Source organism: Colossoma macropomum, unplaced genomic scaffold (assembly GCF_904425465.1).
Source record: "Colossoma macropomum unplaced genomic scaffold, Colossoma_macropomum, whole genome shotgun sequence".
In the NCBI taxonomy this organism is placed as follows: domain Eukaryota; kingdom Metazoa; phylum Chordata; class Actinopteri; order Characiformes; family Serrasalmidae; genus Colossoma; species Colossoma macropomum.
The window spans coordinates 47,709,105-47,730,091 of record NW_023494789.1 but is presented as its reverse complement, the minus strand read 5'-3'; the positions used below and the strand labels follow the sequence as shown (position 1 = coordinate 47,730,091).

The window sequence follows — 20,987 nt, the reverse complement described above, 5'->3', positions numbered from 1 at the left end:
CTCCTCTTGTTAGAATGTCTTTGTTCTGGCCATTGTATGACCGGGATTACCAGGACTGCACATTCATGCTTTTTTTATTCTCATTAGTAGCCACTATTCTGATAACAGCAAAGCGCTGCAGCTGATCTGGTCCAGCCAATGGGAAGATGAGTTAATTTGTGGGCTCTTTATGTTAACACATCTGATGAATGACTAATGTCACTATTAGCGTCTCCATCAGAGCAGCGCTCTACTCCAGGGGCTTGTTACTCCACGGCAAGCGATAGGACATGATTAACAGCATAAACTGCGTGTGTGTACACATGTTTGGGGGGGTGAGAAGCGAGATACGTCCCCGGCGTCCGCAGAGAGTGATGAATAAAACATGCTGACCGAGAGGTCTGAGCTGCGGACCCCATTCGAATGCAGATGATGGAGGGCCATTACTTCTCATTATTCCTCCTCAGCCCGAGCCCTCCCTCAGCGGCTAATCACAGCTTGCCCACTGTGCCGGCCTGCAGACAGCTGTTATTAAGACACATGGCAGGGATTGAGGTGAGTTAAGGTGTGACCTGAAGCATCCACTGGGGCTGAGAGCCTCTAAGCGCTCGTTCAGGAGGTTTTGGTGAATAAATGTTAGTATTGCGTCTTATTTTTAGTGCGTGTATTTCACTACAAATGTTTCTGAGGGGATTTCTGCATGATTTCTTGTTTGAAATGGTTTGTTGATGTACTTTTTGACTTGGTAATGGAAACTATCTCAGATATAGCCATTTTATTTAATACCCAGAACCACCAGTGAACCTGAATGTCCTTTTTAAAATTAACAGATACGTAAAAAAGGTGTGAGTAAAGTGATTAATTCATCACAAGTGCAGTTTATCATGATCAGCTACACAAATTTTAACCTTATATTAAGGCAAATACAATTAATCATGTTTAATGACACGAAACAATCAATCATGATGCGGTTCGTCCTGATTAATCACATTAAACTGTGTGAGTAATTCAAATATTCAGTCACAAATGTGATTAATCATGATTAAATATACAAAATGATGCAGTCATTCATGACTAATTGCCTTTGACAGCCCTTGTATTTATGCTTTCAGAACGCTCAAATATTAACAAATCTGACTGACTCAACAAGTACTGGAGCTTATTCCTGCACAAATATCTGTCCTGGGGATCTACTTCTCTATATGAAGTCCCCGTCTGTCCTGAAACGCCCTGTGAGGGGATGCAGCACGCCCTGCTGCTTTATTTTAAGGGTCATTCAGCAAACCACTGGACCGAGGAACCAGCTCTAATGAAGGGTGACGCGAGTGCGAGCCTCTGCCCTTTCCTCTTCATTACTGTTGTAGTGAATCGGCCCCCTTCCTCCCCTCCTTCCCTTCAATCCCATTGACTTCAGATAGAGGGGACGGAGAGAGCAGGCTGTCAGTCAAGCAGGTTTAGTGTATTACCGTTTCCTTTAGGCTGTATTGAGATGCAGCTGCTGATAAGCTAATTATTACTACGACGCGCTCCTCAAGCGCCGTTTCGCTGCAATCCTTTCACCGCAGTCTGTCGGGGACTTCTGAGAAAAATCGATTTTTTTTTTTTCATGACAGCCTCGACACGAAAACCTTTTTGCACATCATAAAACAGCTTTGCAACTTTCAAAGACACGAATTTAATGATCGGAACGTGTCAGATGAACCTCTCGCTGTTTCTTGCTCCTCCTCCTCCTCCTCCAGCGCCAGGTGCTTTAGTAGATCAAAGTTGCTGGCAGCGTCTCAGCAAACGTTACATCATACAGTAGCTGTTTAACGTGGGAGCTTTGACCGCCGTGGGTTTCGTCTGAGTGTGGGAAAGTTGAGGCTTTCCTCAAACAAACACCTGAGGCAGTGCTCATTAAAGCCGCGGCAGAAAAAGCAAAAGGGGAGCTCGAAGCAAGTGATTCTACCCTCTTCTATCGATCTCCTCTGGATAACAGAATGTCTCATGCTTAAACTAGATTAAGTGGAAGTAAACAACGCTGTCTTTTAGCAGGCGGCCATGCTTATCACGGCCATTCGTTTCTGTCCATTTACTGCTTAATCCGTGTTGAGACAGCGTGCCGCAGGAAAAGAAAGGTTGCTGTGTCTCAGGCAGGCCGAGGAAGCTCCCAGCGCCGACTTTAAAGAGGAATCCCCCCGTCGACGCTGAAAGGAGTGGAAGAGCAACACTGCGAAAGACTGTGCCAGATTGTTTCTTTGCATCCGGACAGACGTAAGAAAAGAAGGATTAAACAAAACTCTGGACAGAACCCCCATAATGCTCTGCTGTCGCATTTCTTCAGACTCCCTCTGGGACTTTAGCCGTCAAGCCAAGATTTCTATTGCGGTATAAATCTCTGGAACTTCCTCTGCTTTCTCTTATCCAGCTCTGGATCAGGAGCTTTGAGGAGTTTGGTTAGGAGCAGAAAGAGGAGCCTGGATTTGGACTCGCTCACATGGTGCCACAGCTCTTCCAGGACTACCTCACTCAGAGTTTACTTGCAGAGAGAACAGTAGATGTGGATGATATTGGTGGGTTAAGAAGCCTGCATTCAACTTCAAAGAATAGCTGGGTTTCCTTTCAAATGTTTCACAAATTTTATGGGAATTTCTAACAGTAAAAATATGAATTAATTAATGTTTCCATAAACTACAGTCATTTGCATTTACAGCGTTTGACAGACATTCTTATCCAATTTGGTCATTTTATACAGGTAGGTGAAGGCAGTGTTAGGAGTCTTGCCCAAGGACTCATTGGTTTAGTGTAGGGTGCTTAGCCAGGGGATTGAACCCCAGTCTACAGTGTAGAAGGCAGAGGTGTTACTATACCAACCAACACTCATGCACAGTTTCCTAAAGATAGGACCAAAGACAGGACTGCAGCTGCCTCAGCACTTTTCATGTAGTGGTAAAGACTAAGAAACCCGTTTAAATGGAGCATCATCTGCACGTAAACCTCGTTTTACCATTGTTTGCCATGATTTCCTGCATTTGTTATTATATGAGTGGAAACCATGCCTACGTTGCACAACTGGCACATGTATCATGCAGATACTGGAGCTCACTCTAGGGAGGGATTTGAACCTTCACTAGATATTTAGGTAGTTTTGAAAGCCCTCTGTCAACTATACATGGCTTTGTATCTAACTGGTCACATGACCTTTGTTCCCGTAGCATCACACTTGCATTTGACTTTTATTGATAAACTTTTCCAGCTCATCCTAGCAAAACGTGCAGCATCTCAGCTTTTTTTTGAATTTCTTGCTTTTTATTCCAGTTTTTTCTCAAAAATTGCAAAAAAGAGGTGGATGGAAAACACAAATGACTTTCATTTAATTTTATAATTTACTGTCACCAAATGCTGCATTTTAATTAATGCACATTCCACATTAAGTATGTAATGTGCAGTAATTTCTTCAGAAAGGCAGTTTATTGATTAATGTAGATAACAGCCATAAAATTAAAAAGATTTTTTTTTGTTCCCTTTTGTTTTTGTGAGCGGTCTGCGCTCCAATCCGAAGAGCAAAGTCATTAGCAGCTATGAGCTGTGATGTGAAAGACCGTATTATTGTTAATGTCATTATAAATTTTCAAAACTTCTTTTCCTCATGTCTGCAAAACTATGTGAAAAGGCCTTGGGCTTCGTTGCTCACCTCTGGCAGAAATGGAAGCTGTTCTGTGGTGTTTGGCAACTGGTTGATTCGTGTAGCACAGTGGGTAACACTGTTGGTGGGGTTTGATTCTCCATGTCAAAAAGAACGCCATGCTATACCAATGATAGTCCTTGGGCAAGACTCCTAACTAGGGCTGAACTATTTGGTAAATTTGGGATTTTTCTGTTCGATATTGCAACTGCGATTTGAATTGCGATTATTTTAAAAAGTCCAGGCCTGTTATTTTGGCAAAGAAGGCCAGAACATCCACTTTTTCTGGCTTGTGATTTTAACATTGAACATGCCAGATTGCCGTTTAGTTGTGGTTGTGATGTCACAGCATATAGTTGTTTGGTTGCTTCTGATTGGTCTAACTCACCTACAGGCAGTTTACAAATTCTGATATTAGGTTAATGTTCCCCAATTAAGGCAACATTGTTGATAAAGAAATGGCTATAATTAAAATTGCAGCTCTTGAGATTTTGGAAATTGCACTCTTTTAAATTGTGATTTTGATATAAAAACGATTAATCTTTCAGCCCTACTCCTAACAGTAAATTCGTTCACATCTGTAAGATGATTAAATTCTAAGTTACTTCGGATAAGACCATCTGCCCTAAATGTAAGTGACCAAAATATCACTGCTGTCAGAAGAAAACCCCGGATCTCCATTTTTGTCGTTTTTCAGTTTTTGACATAATTTGAAAATGCCTGTTGTCCTTTACATTGTATGTAAATTTCATGCAGAATTGACTAAAGGAAACTGCCCAAAACGACTTGGAAAAAAGTCTGGTTCCATTGACTTACATTAAAAGTAAAGTAGGTTTTTTCCTTCTCCTGTAAAGTTACCATTTTGGAGATACGAGGTTTTCTTCCGACAACAGTGATATGCTGAATATATTAATGTAAAATAACTGCTGTACTAAATAATCAATATATTCTGATTAATCAATTTTTCAGACTTATTTATTGTCCCAGCTCTATTCCTCAGTGAAAAGAACCATATGTTTACCTGCCATAACTCCAAGCTCAATCCTGTTACCCAAAAAGCACATCACTCCTTCACTACCCTACTGCAAGGAATAGCATGTAGCCTGGAGATGAGCTATCACACGTACTCAGAGGTGCAAAGTGTTCCTCTGTGAAAAAACCTGACGCTGATTCAGTCTTAGTTTGACTGCTCAGTTCCTTGGAAACCGCAGCACAAAACACATCACACTGTTTCATCCCTCACTATCATTCTTCCCAAAGACTGAGCACTCCGGCCTTCTGTCATTAACAAGGACTCGACAGAATATTAACATTCGCCCAGCTGCCAGATTACAGCTTTACGCAGAGCAGTCTCCTGACAGCGGCCCAAGCCACCACTAATTCATACGTCGCCACTGGGGAAAGAGAACGTCCTGCTCCCTTTTCTTGTGTGATTCATTTTCCATCTTTCTGTCAACCACGGATGGTTTATGCAGGCAACATTTGTCTAACCTTGTCATGAAAAGTTGTAACAAATCCCAGCCAGGACATCTGTAAGATTGGGCAGAGCATCAACCCGTAAAGCAGGACATTCCAGTAGTTTATCAGTGAAACGTTCCCGTTCGCTGACTCGGAGTCAGTGGAAGCTGCTAGAACAGCATGTGTGAGTGCCGGTGTCATCCCGGGGCAGCTGTCTGAATGGGCTGCTGTTCAGCAAAGGGTGAAGAGTCTCCGCTTGCAGCGTTGCGAGTAACTGGAGGCTGCGGCTCCAGGCCATTGTGGGCTGTGTCAGAGGTGAGATGGTTGAATGGAGGCTCTGCTAGAGAGCTACCTCAGGAGGGGGTTGGTGTGAGGACAAGGAGTGGGTGGGGGTGGTGGAGGGGGGGTTTCCCCCTGCAAGGAAGCAGCCAAGCAGAACAGGTTGCAGGACTGAGGCTTTGTCTCAGAGGGTCACGGGCTCTGGAGAGGAGAAGGATTCCTGGGTGCTGAAGGAGAGCAGAAAGAGAGGGGCGATTGTGTTTCTTCTAAGAGAGAGAGAGAGAGAGAGAGAGAGAGAGCCTGAAAGCACATGAGATAATCTAGAAAGTACAGAAGGACTGGAGAGAAAGATTGAGACGTTCCGAGAGCCTAACTGGACCAAACTCTTACAGTTGAAAAATAGGCCTCGTTCACTAATAACCTTCCACGTTTGTTCTTAAATGTGTTCTTGAAAAAGGTCCTGAGAAAAGGTCTACAGATTGATGACGTGTTCTTATAGGGAACCTAAATGGTGTTTGTGATGTCATGAAAAGCCTTATTTTGGCAACAGCTTGATTATAATAATGATTTATCTACTTTCAGCTTTTGTTCAAAATACAGAAGTCTTTAGACGTTAAAATGGTTCTTCACGCTCAAATCCTATGTACAATTAAGGTTCTTTAAAGAACCGCCCAATGAAAGATGAAATAACTCTTCATTTCAAGGCTACCTATATAGGCACTTCATCACACTTGCGTAAACGTTGAAGACCGTCTCTGTAAAGAAATGCTTTATTTACAAACAGCTTATGCCACTAAACACTAGATGATTTCTTAACTAGGCATCTGCCTTATAAGTTCCATTATGTGAGAACAGTGAGTGCGTTTGCATGCACTTAATAATCCGATAACTGCAGAAAATCAGGTTTCGTCAGTAATCCGATCAATGCGTTTACATGTACTGGAGTAATCAGATAATGGGGAAACTCCGGGTCTACATGAGTCAGACAGCAATTGGATTTTTGCTTTACAACCGGCCAATAAACTCACAGAAGTGAAGACGTGACACAAACATAACGTAAAAAATTGTGCCACTTTAGCTGAAAATATGAACATACATCATCTAGAAGATGAAGAATATTAAAATCCTTCATTTTGTGAAGAATGTATTTGGTTTCAGCGTCGCTCCAAAAGTGTTTTGCTGCCTCTCGCAGTGACGCTGCTCGCTTATTTCCAGTACCGCCGTCTGTTTTCGCACATGTGCAGACTGAAAAATCCGAAAGAAATCAGAGTAAGAGTTTACATGCACTGAGAAATCTGATTACTGAGCTAAAATCCAGCTCTCTTTATCGGATTTCTTAATCAGATTTCTAGACCTTACTCCGATCTAAGAAATCTGAGTATGCTGTTTACATGACCATTTGAATAATCAGATAACTGCAGAAAGTATGATTGGATTATTGAGTGCGTGTGAACATAACAAATGTCTGTTTCTCCGTAGTTTCTTGCTGTTATTGCTTATAACTCTGTTGTGAATCAGAATTCCCAAGTAATGGAATTTATAAGCCAGAAATCTAGTTAAGAATATATCTTTCAATTACTGGCACGAAGAGTCTGTAAATATTGCTTTATAAATACATTAATCAGTGCTCGTTCATGAGTCCCAGATGAAGTGTTACTGAATCTTTCAGTGGGTGGTTCTTAAAGAACATTGATTAGAAATGAAATGTAAGTGTGAAGAACTATTTTAGTCTAACGAACCTCCACATAATGTAGAGGTTCTTCTGTGTTAAGCATGTTATTCAGTGCTTAAGCTTGTATTATGAAATCCCTCTTCAAATAAAGTCATAAAAAATTATTTATAGAACTAAATGTGGTTCTTCTATGGTAGCTCTCCAATTTTGGTGCACACAGTGAAATCACATTTGCTGCCTGTGGCTTGTCGTTTTGGTAAACTGGCCTTATTAGCCTGTTCATTTCTTCTCTCTTCAACTTTTCAAAGGGTTTGTGATGAATTTGCATTTCTGACTGTTCTGCATTCAATCACTGAGTGCAAATTGCAAATCTCTGAAAGCTCTTACTTCGTTTTAGCCTGGGTCGTTCCGACTTCTGACGTTTCCGAAGTTGAAGTCGAGCTCATTTCGGATGATCCAATTATCCTTCAGGACAGGATTAGGCTTAATCCTTTCTGGTTATTAACGATCACATAACCTCTTCAAAGTTGAAGTGCACCGCTCCCTACTGAGCGTCCACTTCGCTGTCTCTTTTGATATCTTCCATTGGAATATCCTCATCAGTTTATTAACGTCCTCAGATTTCTCATTACCAAAGCTGGGGATTTGAGAGTTTTAAGAGGCCAGAGGTTCTAGACTAGCCTCAAACGGGCCGCGGAATACGGCGAGCGTGGGTGACACTCCTTGCGTCCCTTGAGGGACGGTTTGTTTATGTGGTCAGACGCGGAAATCCCTGATAAGACTGGTATCAGAGGGAATGCGCATATCAGAAAATGAATTCCCAAATTGGAGGTTGGGATATGTGCGAGCACGTTGTTCGTCCAAGAAACCACCGTAGACCATCCATGTCTAGGTAAATGACATATATTCTTTGGTTGCATCACTCCTACATATTTCCTACATATTTGCACCAGTTTCATCACCCGTTTTGGAAAAGACATTCTTCCTTTGCTCAGCCTCGTGGCTGTAAGCTGTGTCTGTCTGGATGAATTCCCCAGGCGTAGATCCTATCAGGCTGACTCTCGTCCAGGAATCACAAATGAACAAATTGGGAATGCCGTGGCTGTTGAAGCCGGCGTGGAGGGAAAAGCTCTGTTAGCACTGCGATAAGAGAGACGGCTGACCCTGGGTTTAATGCCCGGCTAGCAGCGGCGCTAACATAGCCTCCGGCGCTTTAGCACCTTAATGAAGCTAGCTAAGCTACAGCTTAACACAGCAAGGTGTTTTATTTCCTCTGATAATTCCAGGCATGTAGTCGGACGCAAGGTGTTTCCCTCTAATCTAAACTTATACAAAAGACTAAATGATCACACACAGCTCGTAACGTGCGCATCGTCACTGCCTGAACGACCTTATAGATCCAAAATGGAAACTTTACAGAAAATTCCACCGATTTTGTGTTTTCTACACAATGTGAGATGTAAACAAAGGCAGGTTTTTTTTATGTGAAATGGTTCACTGTAGAGAAACATAATTACTAATTTATAATTAGATATAATTATAATTAATTAGATATAATTATAATTAGATTTCTTTACAGTGGTGCTGATAGGAACCAGGGATCGCATGACTACAACACAAGTATAGCCTTTTCATTTAATACCTAAAACCAGCAGTGAATCCTCGTTTTATATTAATGTTGATGGTAAAAATGTCTGTTTTATGTCTGTTTATAAACATAAAACACTTCAGATATCCTCAGTGTAGTATTTAATATGTGGGCAATGATTAATGGTGATGCGCTTTTCTGAGCATTTTCTCTGCATAATTAAATCTTTGATATGTAAACAAAGTCATTCAGTGTGATAGTAACCAGGGGTTGCCATGACTACAACACAAACATAGCCATTTTATTTACTATCCAAAACCAGCAGTGAACCTACACGTGTCTTCTGTGTTGTAATATTCATAACAGAAAAATTGTGATAAATCCTAAAAAAAAGTTTTCTTTGGGAACTGTATATGAATGCATGTTTTTTTTTTTTTTAAATAATTTTAAGCCAAAACCTTATAAAACAACGTCACTGGCATCAACATTCATAATCATTTCGTGTATAACTTTTTGAGAGGGAGTATTTAGAGGCATTAAACTTTTCAGACGTCTGGTTCCATCACCACCACTGTGAGCAAGTCTCTTGAGAATGCAGCGCTTCACATCAAACCACTCTGAATGACTGTTTACATCTTAGCAAATTAATTATGCACAAAATTAGAAAGATCAGTGGAATTCCCCATTAACTAGCAATTGAAGTCAATACTAACGTCTTTTATTCCAAGTAATTTTGGATCCTTTCCTCTGGTGCATTCATCATATTGATTTAACACAATATGAAAAATCTTCAAATTATGTAAGTAAAAAACGTTAAAAGAAAGATCTTCTTTCTGCTCAGAAACATTGGACCATTCCCTTATTTTCCTTTTTACATCCTCCATCTCCAGATCCGTCGTGTAATTAACTCTCTCTGGACCTCTTGCACATATTAATCTCCACAGGTTAACACATTGAGCTCAGATAATCTCCTGTGGTAGCTCCATAATATCCTGGCACTAAAGTTGCCTTGCTAGTCCTCCATCTGAACACCCCGTACCCGATTCTGTGTGGTTCAGTTTGCCTAACGAGCCTGATTAATTAGCAAGCAGGCTCATTCTAATTAACATTCTCCTGCATCTCGCCCTGACCCTTAAAAGCAACAGCGAGGAATGATTGCCCCATTGACATTACAGCATAGGCAGTCCAGCATCCCCAGTTATGGGAAAGTGGACCAAATAACCCTCTGGGCAGTCGTAGAGTGTACAGTATCGCCCTTCACTTTACGGCCGGTATATTGTTTGTTTTACAGTCTTTGACTTTATGCCTGCGAGGCTAGTTCCTGTTTTGTGAGTTTTGCCGGTCTAATAGATCTCCCGCCGAGGGAGAGATTGCTGTTCTTTGGAGCCGACACTATCCAGGGATGTGTGTTTTCTGCGTCCGGGCTCTTGAGCTGCTATTGAAGCGTGATTGCTGGAGAGAGAGGAGCCCGCTGAGGTGGAAAAAAGGCTCCCGGGAGCTCAGAGGAGAGAGACTACACCAGCTGTTCTCCAGAAGGAATCCGAGAGAAGAGATAACCACTGTTTAGCGAGCAGTCTCCGTAGCAGATGCAGGGTCCCTGAGTAAAAAAGGGGGCTTTAGTTCTGTTTCTCATCGTGATATAAAGTGCTGGGAAAAATGACTGACTCCTAAATATTGAACGATTGAAACAAATTGCTTGTGCATTGAAGTCAGAGCTGGAATAACACTCAAATTTGCATACCTTAAGTAGAGTGTGTCGACACTGGGGGAGAATTTCTAAGCGCCTCTTGATTGGATTCGATTTGACTTTGATTCACTGTGCCGAGCTGCAGTCAGAACATTTTTCTCTAGCCTGCATTATAATTTTCTCCTGTTTTTTGTGAAGTACTGTTAGGTTGCTTAGTTGAATTTGAATGAAGCCTAAACTCTGTGCACTTGTTAAGTCTTGTTTCACCATCTAATCTGACTACACTGTGTTAGATCTATTTGTCCTTTATTTGATCTTTTTGTTCTTTATGCTTATATCCGTTTTATATTAACTGAGTTAATGAGAATCTTTAACCCCTTAACTTTCCAGGCTTATTACATACTAAGGCTTATTATTCAGTAACTACAGGGACTTCAGTGCAAACTAATGGAGCTATTCTTAGATTATAGAAGTGTGTAATAAAACTTGGTAAGGGGTAAATAAAAATCTTATTTTGTAAGTTGTCACTGAAAACACAGACATTCTTGAGCTCCTGCTGGTGTGGGTTCATGACTGTTTCTTCACACTTGCGGACTAACAGTGCCCCCTGCTAGATGAACCCTAGACTGCTAAATGTGCACAGTACACACTTTACATGTTAAAGAGTTGTTTTCCATTGTTTTCATTTTGTTTTCATTTTCAGAGTTAGGCTTTAGTTAAGTAAATGATTATTAAAGGATTAACTGTAAAGCTGCAGCATGATTTCAACTTTGTATGCTGCAGCTTTACAGTCAGTCCTTCAATAAATATTTAAATATATGAAGCCTAACTCTGAATATTACTGGATTGGCCTGTTATTGGTCTCCTCAGCTGGTTATTAAACAAAGCCATGTTTTTTATGCAGTGTATGTTTACTATGGTTCGGGCGTTTTACTTCATATACGTGAAAACTGAGACCCAAACGTACATTCATGAGGTCTTGCTGTGTCTCTCCTCCTTCAATCTGGGCTGTGTTAAAACATTTATTTTACTGCCTGAAAAGGAAGTAGAGCCTATATAAAAATATGATTATGGTGTTTTGTGAATTAATTCAGAATCTTTCAAGACAATCTTGGTGCATCTAAGAATCATTTATTTTTCCCACCTCTTGAAATACCTGTGTTGATACTGGTTACGATCTACATCTCATTGTCATTGTTGGCTTTGGTACGATGCTTCAGTCCCACAATGCCTCCACACTAGAGCTGGCTACACACTTTTGTCTTGGTAAATTACCATTTGCCTTCCAACATATTCAAACAGGGGTGAATCTGGTGTGAGAAAGAATGAGTTGCATTATTTGATCAAAATAATTCGCATTAATGAGTCTCACTGCAGCCTTTCATGCTAATAGCTTTCCAAGGCCAACAACACAATAACAGTTAACTGGTAATGGTAGCCGTACTCCACTCTTAGCAGAGCGTCAGTTCAACTTTAACAAACCTTTCCACTCTGTTTGTCCCTCTATCTGCAGGTCAATGGCAAAGATCTGTCCAAGGCAACCCATGAGCAGGCGGTGGAGGCCTTCCGCACAGCCAAAGAGCCCATCATGGTGCAGGTGTTACGCAGGGTGCCCAGACCCAAACCAGCCCCAGACGGGGACACGCAGGTGGTGGACATCAGCACTCAGACTGACATCACCTTCCAGCACATCATGGCCCTCAGCAAGCTGCCTGCCTCAAGTCCACCTGCACTGGAGCAATACCTGCTGCCAGAGGGGTGAGTGGCAGTAATTTACCTATTCAAACTCCAGCAAAAGGTGTAGAAGCTGTTGTTAGGTTGGACAAGCTTTACCCAAAAATAAGGCAGAAATCACATTTGGCTTTGTGGGGCATCACCAGTTTTTGTAAAAATGCTCTACCTAAATATGGAGGGTGCTATTAATTTAAAAAATAATAATAATTTTCTGTATGTAATATTAGCAACTTTGGGCAAGACATTAATATATTAAATAATGCAATAATAATTCTGCAAAGTATTGTTCTTTTAAGTGCCAAATGAAATATAATCAGGGAAAGTTTTGACACTCTGATCAAATTACATGTTTTGTCACAAAGTGAAAATAAATGAAAACGTCCTCACATTTGAATGCACTATTACTGTTTATTTACTGAATGTAACATATTGTGTTGCATTACATTGTGCAGAATATAGTTATTATAAATTATTAACTGATATTACAGTGAGACCAACTGGGTGAAGCTCTGTAATGCTCACTTATGATACTTCATGACTGAATTTGATTCACACTGACATCGTTTATCACATTAATTCTGCAAATGATCATCATTTGTCTAGGTCATCAGTGATCATCATTTATGTAGGTCATCAGTGATCATCATTTGTCTAGGTCATCAGTGATCATCATTTATGTAGGTCATCAGTGATCATCATTTGTCTAGGTCATCAGTGGTCATCATTTGACTTGGTTGTCAGTGACCATCATTTGACTTGGTCGTCAGTGTTCATCATTTGTCTAGGTCATCAGTGGTCATCATTTGACTTGGTCGTCAGTGATCATCATTTGTCTAGGTCATCAGTGGTCATCATTTGACTTGGTCGTCAGTGATCGTCATTTGTCTAGGTCATCAGTGGTCATCATTTGACTTGGTTGTCAGTGATCATCATTTGACTTGGTCGTCAGTGGTCATCATTTGACTTGGTCATCAGTGTTCATCATTTGTCTAGGTCGTCAGTGATCATGATTTGTCTAGGTCATCAGTGGTCATCATTTGACTTGCTCGTCAGTGATCATCATTTGACTTGGTCGTCAATGATCATCATTTGTCTAGGTCATCAGTGGTCATCATTTGACTTGGTCGTCAGTGATCAAGATTTGTCTAGGTCATCAGTGATCATCATTTGACTTGGTCATCAGTGATCATTTGTCTAGGTCATCAGTGGTCATCATTTGACTTGGTCATCAGTGATCATTTGTCTAGGTCATCAGTGGTCATCATTTGACTTGGTCGTCAGTGATCATAATTTGTCTAGGTCATCAGTGGTCATCATTTGACTTGGTCGTCAGTGATCATTTGTCTAGGTCATCAGTGGTCATCATTTGACTTGGTCATCAGTGATCATCATTTGACTTGGTCATCAGTGATCATTTGTCTAGGTCATCAGTGGTCATCATTTGACTTGGTCGTCAGTGATCATAATTTGTCTAGGTCGTCAGTGGTCATCATTTGACTTGGTCGTCAGTGGTCATCATTTGACTTGGTCGTCAATGATCATCATTTGTCTAGGTCGTCAGTGGTCATCATTTGACTTGGTTGTCAGTGATCATTTGTCTAGGTCATCAGTGGTCATCATTTGACTTGGTCGTCAGTGATCATCATTTGACTTGGTCGTCAGTGACCATCATTTGTCTAGGTCGTCAGTGACCATCATTTGTCTAGGTCGTCAGTGATCATGATTTGTCTAGGTCATCAGTGGTCATCATTTGACTTGGTTGTCAGTGACCATCATTTGTCTAGGTCGTCAGTGACCATCATTTGTCTAGGTCATCAGTGATCATCATTTGACTTGGTTGTCAGTGACCATCATTTGTCTTGGTCATCAGTGACCATCATTTGTCTTGGTCATCAGTGGTCATTGTCTAGGTCATCTTCCAAGTGAAGTATGTGTAACAGTGTGAAAAATCCCCCAGTTAAGTCAGACTGAATGTATTTTTTGAAATGTAATTTTGCCTAATTTACAGCTACAGCAAGCATCCTTGACTGAATCATCTCTTTGTGGTTCCCTTTGTGAGTCTTTGTGGTTATTTATTTTTCATTAAGTTCAGATTTAAGCCTCTATTTGTCTGTCTCCAGCTTGGCATAGCTTGAGGCAGCAGCTCAAGCTTTCTGTTTCTGCTGTAATGTCAGTCCATGTGGCAAGTACAAGTGTTGCCAGCAAAGCTTTAGCCATGCTGCTGGAGTAGCAAGTGGTGGAAGCTATGACTTCAGCTTGTTAGCAAGGTTAAACAGGTGAGGCTGCTGAACCTTCAGCTCCGTCCTCTGATTATCACTAAAAACCTTGATTGGCACAACCTGATCTAACTGTGACATTTCACATAATTTAAAAATCATTTTAAAAGTAGTTTTAATGAAAACGCACTACAACCTGAACCGAAATATTACAGTGTATCATTTTCTGAACGATGAACCTAAACATGCTCTTAATGTCCACCTGAACTTTGTTAGTTCATGTCCCTGGTCAAATTACGCACAAACAATCTTATCATTTCAACTGAAAGACAAAATTCTTATTTCCCTGTAGTCTTTCATCAAAATATAATGGCTGTGGCTCCGTCTCTAAAACATCATCTGATGATTATATCACTGTGCATCAGTGGCTGAGGAAAAATAATTACCTAATAATATCATGTTTAACCTCCCTTCCCCTCCCCCCGACTACCATGGCGAGAGAACGCTCAGCTGGCTCAGAGACCCTCTCTGATACCTACAGATATGTCACAGTGCGAAAGGAAAATGAGTTATGAGTTCCAGTTCACACTGACTTTAAGATTCAAGCTGGTCCATTCTAGCAGTAGTGAAAAAATCATGGGGCGTGGATGGTTCGGTTTACCTGGTCACGCAGAAATCTGACTAGGACACAAACTGCTGTGCTCACTAGACTTGCTTATTGTTGCAGCCAGCACAAAACCACTTATCTCCATTATTATTATTGTTTCCCATTTTTTGACTTTCTAAGCCCTTTATATTCTGGCTAAATCCCATGATGAATGGATCAACAGAAACGGTCCAAAGTTATTTGGAATAAATAATTTTCCAGTTTTCTTCCATTAAAAGTTAAGAACATTTTTTCCTCCTCCTGTAAAGGTGCTTTTTTGGAGATACAAGGTTTTGTTCTGACAGCGTTGTTAAGTCTTAAACTAAGATATAGTTTGAAACTTGGGATGTACATTCAGAATCAATACTACATCAACAATCGGCCAGTTTGTTTTTATTTTGGCTGATCTGTGTTGCAATTTTATGGCCCATTAAAGAGTAAACAGTGTTGATTATTGTGCAAGTTTGGCTGTTAGAAAGTACTGGTATTGATCTAGTATGTTTTCTGTGGTCTTTTAGCCCTCGTGGTGTAAGAAAAATGAAATCAACTAATAAAAATCAACAGTCTAAGCATTAACCCTGTCATCAGGAGATCGCAAGTTCGATCCCTGGTGATGCTGCAGCCGTCCGTGGCCGAGAGTCCAAGAGAGCACAGTTGGCTTCGGGTAGGATGGGGCCCTCTCCCCCCCATCATTCAGTGGGATGCTAGTCAGTGCAGGCGTCTGTTAGCTGATGTAACAGAGTTGGCAGTTGGCGCTTTGCTCCGAGCGCGTTCAGCTGTCCAGTGACGTTGCGTTAGCAGCAGTTTGAAAAGATGCGGTGGTGCATCACAGGTCTCGGAGGAAGCCTGTGTTAGCTATTTGTGTGCTCACTCAGAAGAAACTACTTAATTGAATCCAATAATAAAGGAGGCTCATGCATCTTTTATACAGTGATAAACACAGTAGCTCACAGAAAGCTCTGATTCTCCATGCTGATCCATTTAACAGTGGCCAACGTGCATGCACTGTAACTCCTCTGGCAGCAGATCTAAGGCTATTACTGGTACTGGGCTCTTCTGTTTGCTGTATTCGTTGCATAAATAGACCGATCAGACATAACGTTATGACCACCTCCTTGTTTCTACGCTCATTGTCCATTTTATCAGCTCCACTTACTATATAGGAGCACTTTGTAGTTCTACAGTTACAGACTGTAGTCCATCTGTTTCTCTGCATACTTTGTTAGCCCCCTTTTACCCTGTTCTTCAGTGGTCAGGACCCCCATGGACCCTCACAGAGCAGGTACTATTTGGGTGGTGGATCATTCTCAGCACTGCAGTAACACTGATGTGGTGGTGGTGTGTTAGTGTGTGTTGTGCTGGACTACAAAGTGCACCTATATAGTAAGTGGAGCTGATAAAATGGACAGTGAGCATAGAAACAAGGAGGTGGTCATAATGTTATGATCGGTGTATATTTTATTAAGTATTGTATATGTTTATTTATTCGTAGCCCACAGACAGCGATGTCTTTTCCACCCGTATTTCTTTTCAGTGGTTAATTGTGTAGCATGACTTGTCAGACAGAGAAGCACTTCCAGTCATTCACGCTGTCTCGTTAGTGTCTTCATTAACACTAGAAGTCTTGAGTGCCTTCTGCAAAGCAGCTGGACTTAAACACACGTACTTCAGTAGAGCCGAGGGCACCGAACAGAATTAAGCAGCTCTTGTTAACTCTGGTTTGCGTTTTCTCTCGCGTCTGTCCTTCCTCCTCTCTGCTGTGGCCTAAAGCTCCGCTCCTCATGCAGATTAAAGGCAACACGGCTTCTCCTTCGCTGGTCAGGGCTGATAAAGTTATAATTGATTTTGCAACTCTTGCAGCTCTCGCGTTTCCGATTCATCGTTTACGCTGATATTTTCACCTGATTAGCCGCCTTTTTTCTGCTACTGCAGAACATTAATTTATTCGTCAGCGCGGAATTCTGCGCTCAGGTGAAGTTTAATTAAAGAGAGCTTTCACACGGTCACGTGTTCCGTTGGTATTACATTATTTCAGAATGAAAAATGAATCTGCGCTTTGCGAAATGAGTTTCTACTTTGTCGCCGGGGAACGGAAGGAGCTCGGAATGAAAGACGCAGCTTAATCAGAAACATTTGTAATGAGGTGTCATGAAAGAAATTGATTAATCACAACAAAAAAGCCTTCTGAAGCTTTGAAAGAAGGCGTAGCTGTGCTGCTTTTTGTTCCATGTCTTTATGGGTGTAATATTGTTTTCATAGACACTCTCCTGGACACGAATACTTCGACCCGAATGACTTCCTAGAGGGCATGCATCAAGATATGGAGAGAGAGGAGCTTGAGTATGAGGTAAGGCAAGGATTTAAGATATGTTTATGCTATAATTGTCCAATAGTTTGGATACAGTGTCCAATTTTCTCATTGACTTGTTTTAGTCTTTGGTCTACACTCTCAGAAATAAAGGTACTAATCACTGGGGCAGTGCCTCTCTTTTCACTGGGGTGGTCCCCTCAAGGGTACGTCTCAGTACCTTTAGTCAGGGAACATAACTGACCCAATCCACTGAAATGATATTGTCTAAGCTGTACTGACTCCACACACCCCGTCTCGTCTCCAGGCTTTTATTTTACTGGTCTGTTTTACAACATTCGGTTATGAAAAGGTACAAATACGAACTTTTCACCTGGAAAAACTGATTTAAGGTGCACAATCAGACCTTAAAACCACTGTTGTACCTTTGAGGGAACATTTATATTGTTTGTACCTTGATGAACGAGAAATGTACCTGCACAGAACCTTCATTACTAACAGTGCAAAAGTGTCACTTTCTGTAAGTTTTATATATTTCAATGAAAAATATTCTGTTTATCTCCATTTCATGTTTCTTCGTAACCCCGTAAATGGTCAGGGCCAAAGGTTTTATTACACACTTCTATAACCTAAGAATAGCTCAGCCAGTTTGCATAGAAGTCCCTGTAGTTACTGAATAATAAGCCTTAGTATGTAATAAGCCTGGGATTTTAAGGGGTTAAACTAGAACAATATCTCAATAATTCCACATCAGCATTTTAATTCTTGCCTTAAACACACACTGAAACACCCACATATACCATACAGGAGAAATCAATACAAGTCAATGAGAAGCCACACTGTAGTGGTGTAATTTCTCTCCTTCCTTCATGCTTACAGTACAGTGCAAAAGTCAGAGAGCAGCCTTTATTTCTTTAATTTCCAGTCAGAACAACCATTAAGAACAAGCTGTTCATGTTTCAGGAGGCATTTCTGAGCAGGTTAGATATGATAATCCACTTGCATAGTAATGGAAAAGTTAAAGGAAAATGGGTGAAAAAAACAGTTTCCAAAACTGGCGTTAAACAAATGATTAAAAGCTGCAGAGAAACTGGGGCTCCTAACAACCACCTGGAAGACCTGTAGACTCCAAATCTGCCCCCATCAGATAAACAGCACTTAAAGCTTTCATCTCTGAGAGAGAGGAGAAAATCAAGCTGCTTCAGATCTGAAAACATCCACAGGTCTTTCTGTCCATCCTTCCACTGGAGTTTTTAAACACTGTGTCCACTCTCTGTCCACCCTATTAGACACTCCTACCTTGTCTGTCCACCTTGTAGATGTAAAGTCAGAGACAATAGCTCATCTGCTGCTGCACAGTTTGTGTTGGTCATCCTCTAGTCCTTCCTCAGTGGTCACAGGACGCTGCCCACAGGACGCTGTTGGCTGGATATTTTTGGTTGGTGGACGATTCTCAGTCCAGCAGTGACACTGAGGTGCTTAAAAACTCCAGCAGCACTGCTGTGTCTGATCCACTCAGACCAGCACACCACACACTAACACACCACCACCACGTCAGTGTCACTGCAGTGCTGAGAATGATCCACCACCCAAGTAGTACCTGCTCTGTGAGGGTCCATGGGGGTCCTGACCACTGAAGAACAGGGTAAAAGGGGGCTAACAAAGTATCAGAGAAACAGATGGACTACAGTCTGTAACTGTAGAACTACAAAGTGCACCTATATAGTAAGTGGAGCTGATAAAATGGACAATGAGCGTAGAAACGAGGAGGTGGTCATAACGTTATGCCTGATCGGTCTACTTCTAATGTCCTGTCTCCATGGCCTTCTAAAAGCTCGGCTCAAAGCCTCTCTGTCAGTTTTCAGTGCAGTGCCGCTAAGAGGCCCCCCATTCCTGTGATAGATCTGTTCTACTGACAGACTCCTGTCCGTTTAAAGCGCAGTGAAAGATTGAGACTCTCAGCAAAATGAAGCCTCGCCAGGCCTGTCCCCTTGAGCAGATGCTGGACGGTGACATCATTAATTTACCAGTGTCGTTGACTAATATGTCTCCGAGCCAGAGTGGCGTGGAAGGAGGATAATTAGATGGGTGGGAGAGTGATTGATCTGATAGCGAACATCAGCGGCAGTCAGATGTAGTTTTAATGAGACTGCGGGAAGGAGATACACAAAATAGGAGTCAGAGGGTCAGCGAGTATATTAATGAAGATGTGAAGTTCGCTTATTGGAACAGATGCTCAGCACGCAGCTCTTCCCTGACCCCTCATTCGCCCCCTAGAAACGTCCAGGAGCCACCATGGGGCCACACAGACGGAGATCAATGAGGGAGAGCGGGCCAAAACAAAGCCACCACCCCCCCTCGCCACCAAATAATAGGCCCATTGCCTTGTTTAGACTGATTAATAACCCCTAGTCTCACCTTCCAGTGCCCTGTAGGGATGAAGTAGTGGAGGCCGGCGTATTTGTGGTGGAGAAAGACATAATCCGCCATGGTTTTTTTCCATTCTTTCCTCACTCTAATGGCGTGTTTGCACACATGTGTCTTAATCATGTTATGCAACATGCTAACTGGCTTTGAACCATGGCTCTCAACCGAGGCGTGAATTCGAGGGAGAACGTAAAGGCTTTTTTTCTTCCCTTGAAGAAGAAGGAAACCGAAAGGAAAGCCAGTGTGGTCATTTATGGATTAGAGCGGCTTGTTTACGAATCAGGCCTGGCTGACCGCATTCAGAGTGAAGGCACGAGTGTTTCATAAGCTCCCTTTTTGTGCATTGTTAGCATAAGTTCAGACTCAGTCAGAGAAATCCTGAGCGGGAAGGCTAGACTCTAAAAAAAGAAAACAGAGTTCAGGGGTTCTTTAGCAAATACAGCGAGTTTATATTGAACAATGACAAATTGAAGAACCCTTTGAATGCTTTAAGTGTTCAAAGTTCAGAAAATACTTTGTTTTGTCAGCATGTTTTATAAAAATAAGAATAATAATTAAAAATCATAATTGTACCAAGTCAGGGGCGGCACGGTGGCGCAGTGGGTAGCGCTGTCGCCTCACAGCGAGAATGGCCTGGGTTTGATTCCCGGCCGGGTGACCAGGGTCATTTCTGTGTGGAGTTTGCATGTTCTCCCCGTGTCTGCGTGGGTTTCCTCCCACAGTCCAAAAACATGCAGTCAGGCTGATTGGACATGCTGAATTGCCCCTAGGTGTGAGTGTGTGTGACTGTGTATGTCTGTCTGTCTGCCGTGCGATGGACTGGCGACCTGTCCAGGGTGTATCCTGCCTTCCACCCAATGACAGCTGGGATAGGCTCCAGCACCCCACCGCGACCCAGAAGGATAAGCAGTTTAGATGATGTAATTGTACCAAGTCATCATAATCAATGTAATGACATAACAAAAAAAGGAAAAGTCACACTGGACCAGTCCAAATGAAGATTAAGATAAAAATTAAAAGATAAAAGATAAAAATGTGATAAAGCCCCTCCAGTTGTAAAGTTTCCGAACTTATTGAACCCATAAGGCCTTAATTCTCTCATTAAGACAAGTGAAGGCAGGTCAAGAATTATGAGGCTGAGGATCTAAAAATGAAGCGAATTGATGTCTACAAATCAGGAGAAGGCTATAAAAATATCTAAGCATTTCCAGCTCACAGTTTCCAGTTAACTGTGGAAGATAAGACAAGATCTGGAAGACCGAGAAAACTTTTAAAACCAAGAAAAATGTTTTTTCTTCTTCTCTTTAGAAGACATTTGGGTAGCTGAAC

At 41.6% G+C, this 20,987-nt stretch overlaps 1 protein-coding gene across 4 annotated transcripts in view; it reads left to right on the top strand.

Moving 5' to 3' along the window:
* pdzrn3b (PDZ domain containing RING finger 3b) overlaps positions 1-20,987 on the top strand; it is a 181,258-nt gene that overhangs the window by 153,270 nt on the left and 7,001 nt on the right. For all 4 annotated transcript variants that reach the window (XM_036571550.1, XM_036571549.1, XM_036571551.1 and 1 more), the window contains 2 exons: positions 11,841-12,085; positions 17,183-17,270. In XM_036571550.1, the coding sequence (XP_036427443.1) occupies positions 11,841-12,085; positions 17,183-17,270 (333 nt within the window). The remainder of the gene's footprint in view (positions 1-11,840; positions 12,086-17,182; positions 17,271-20,987) is intronic.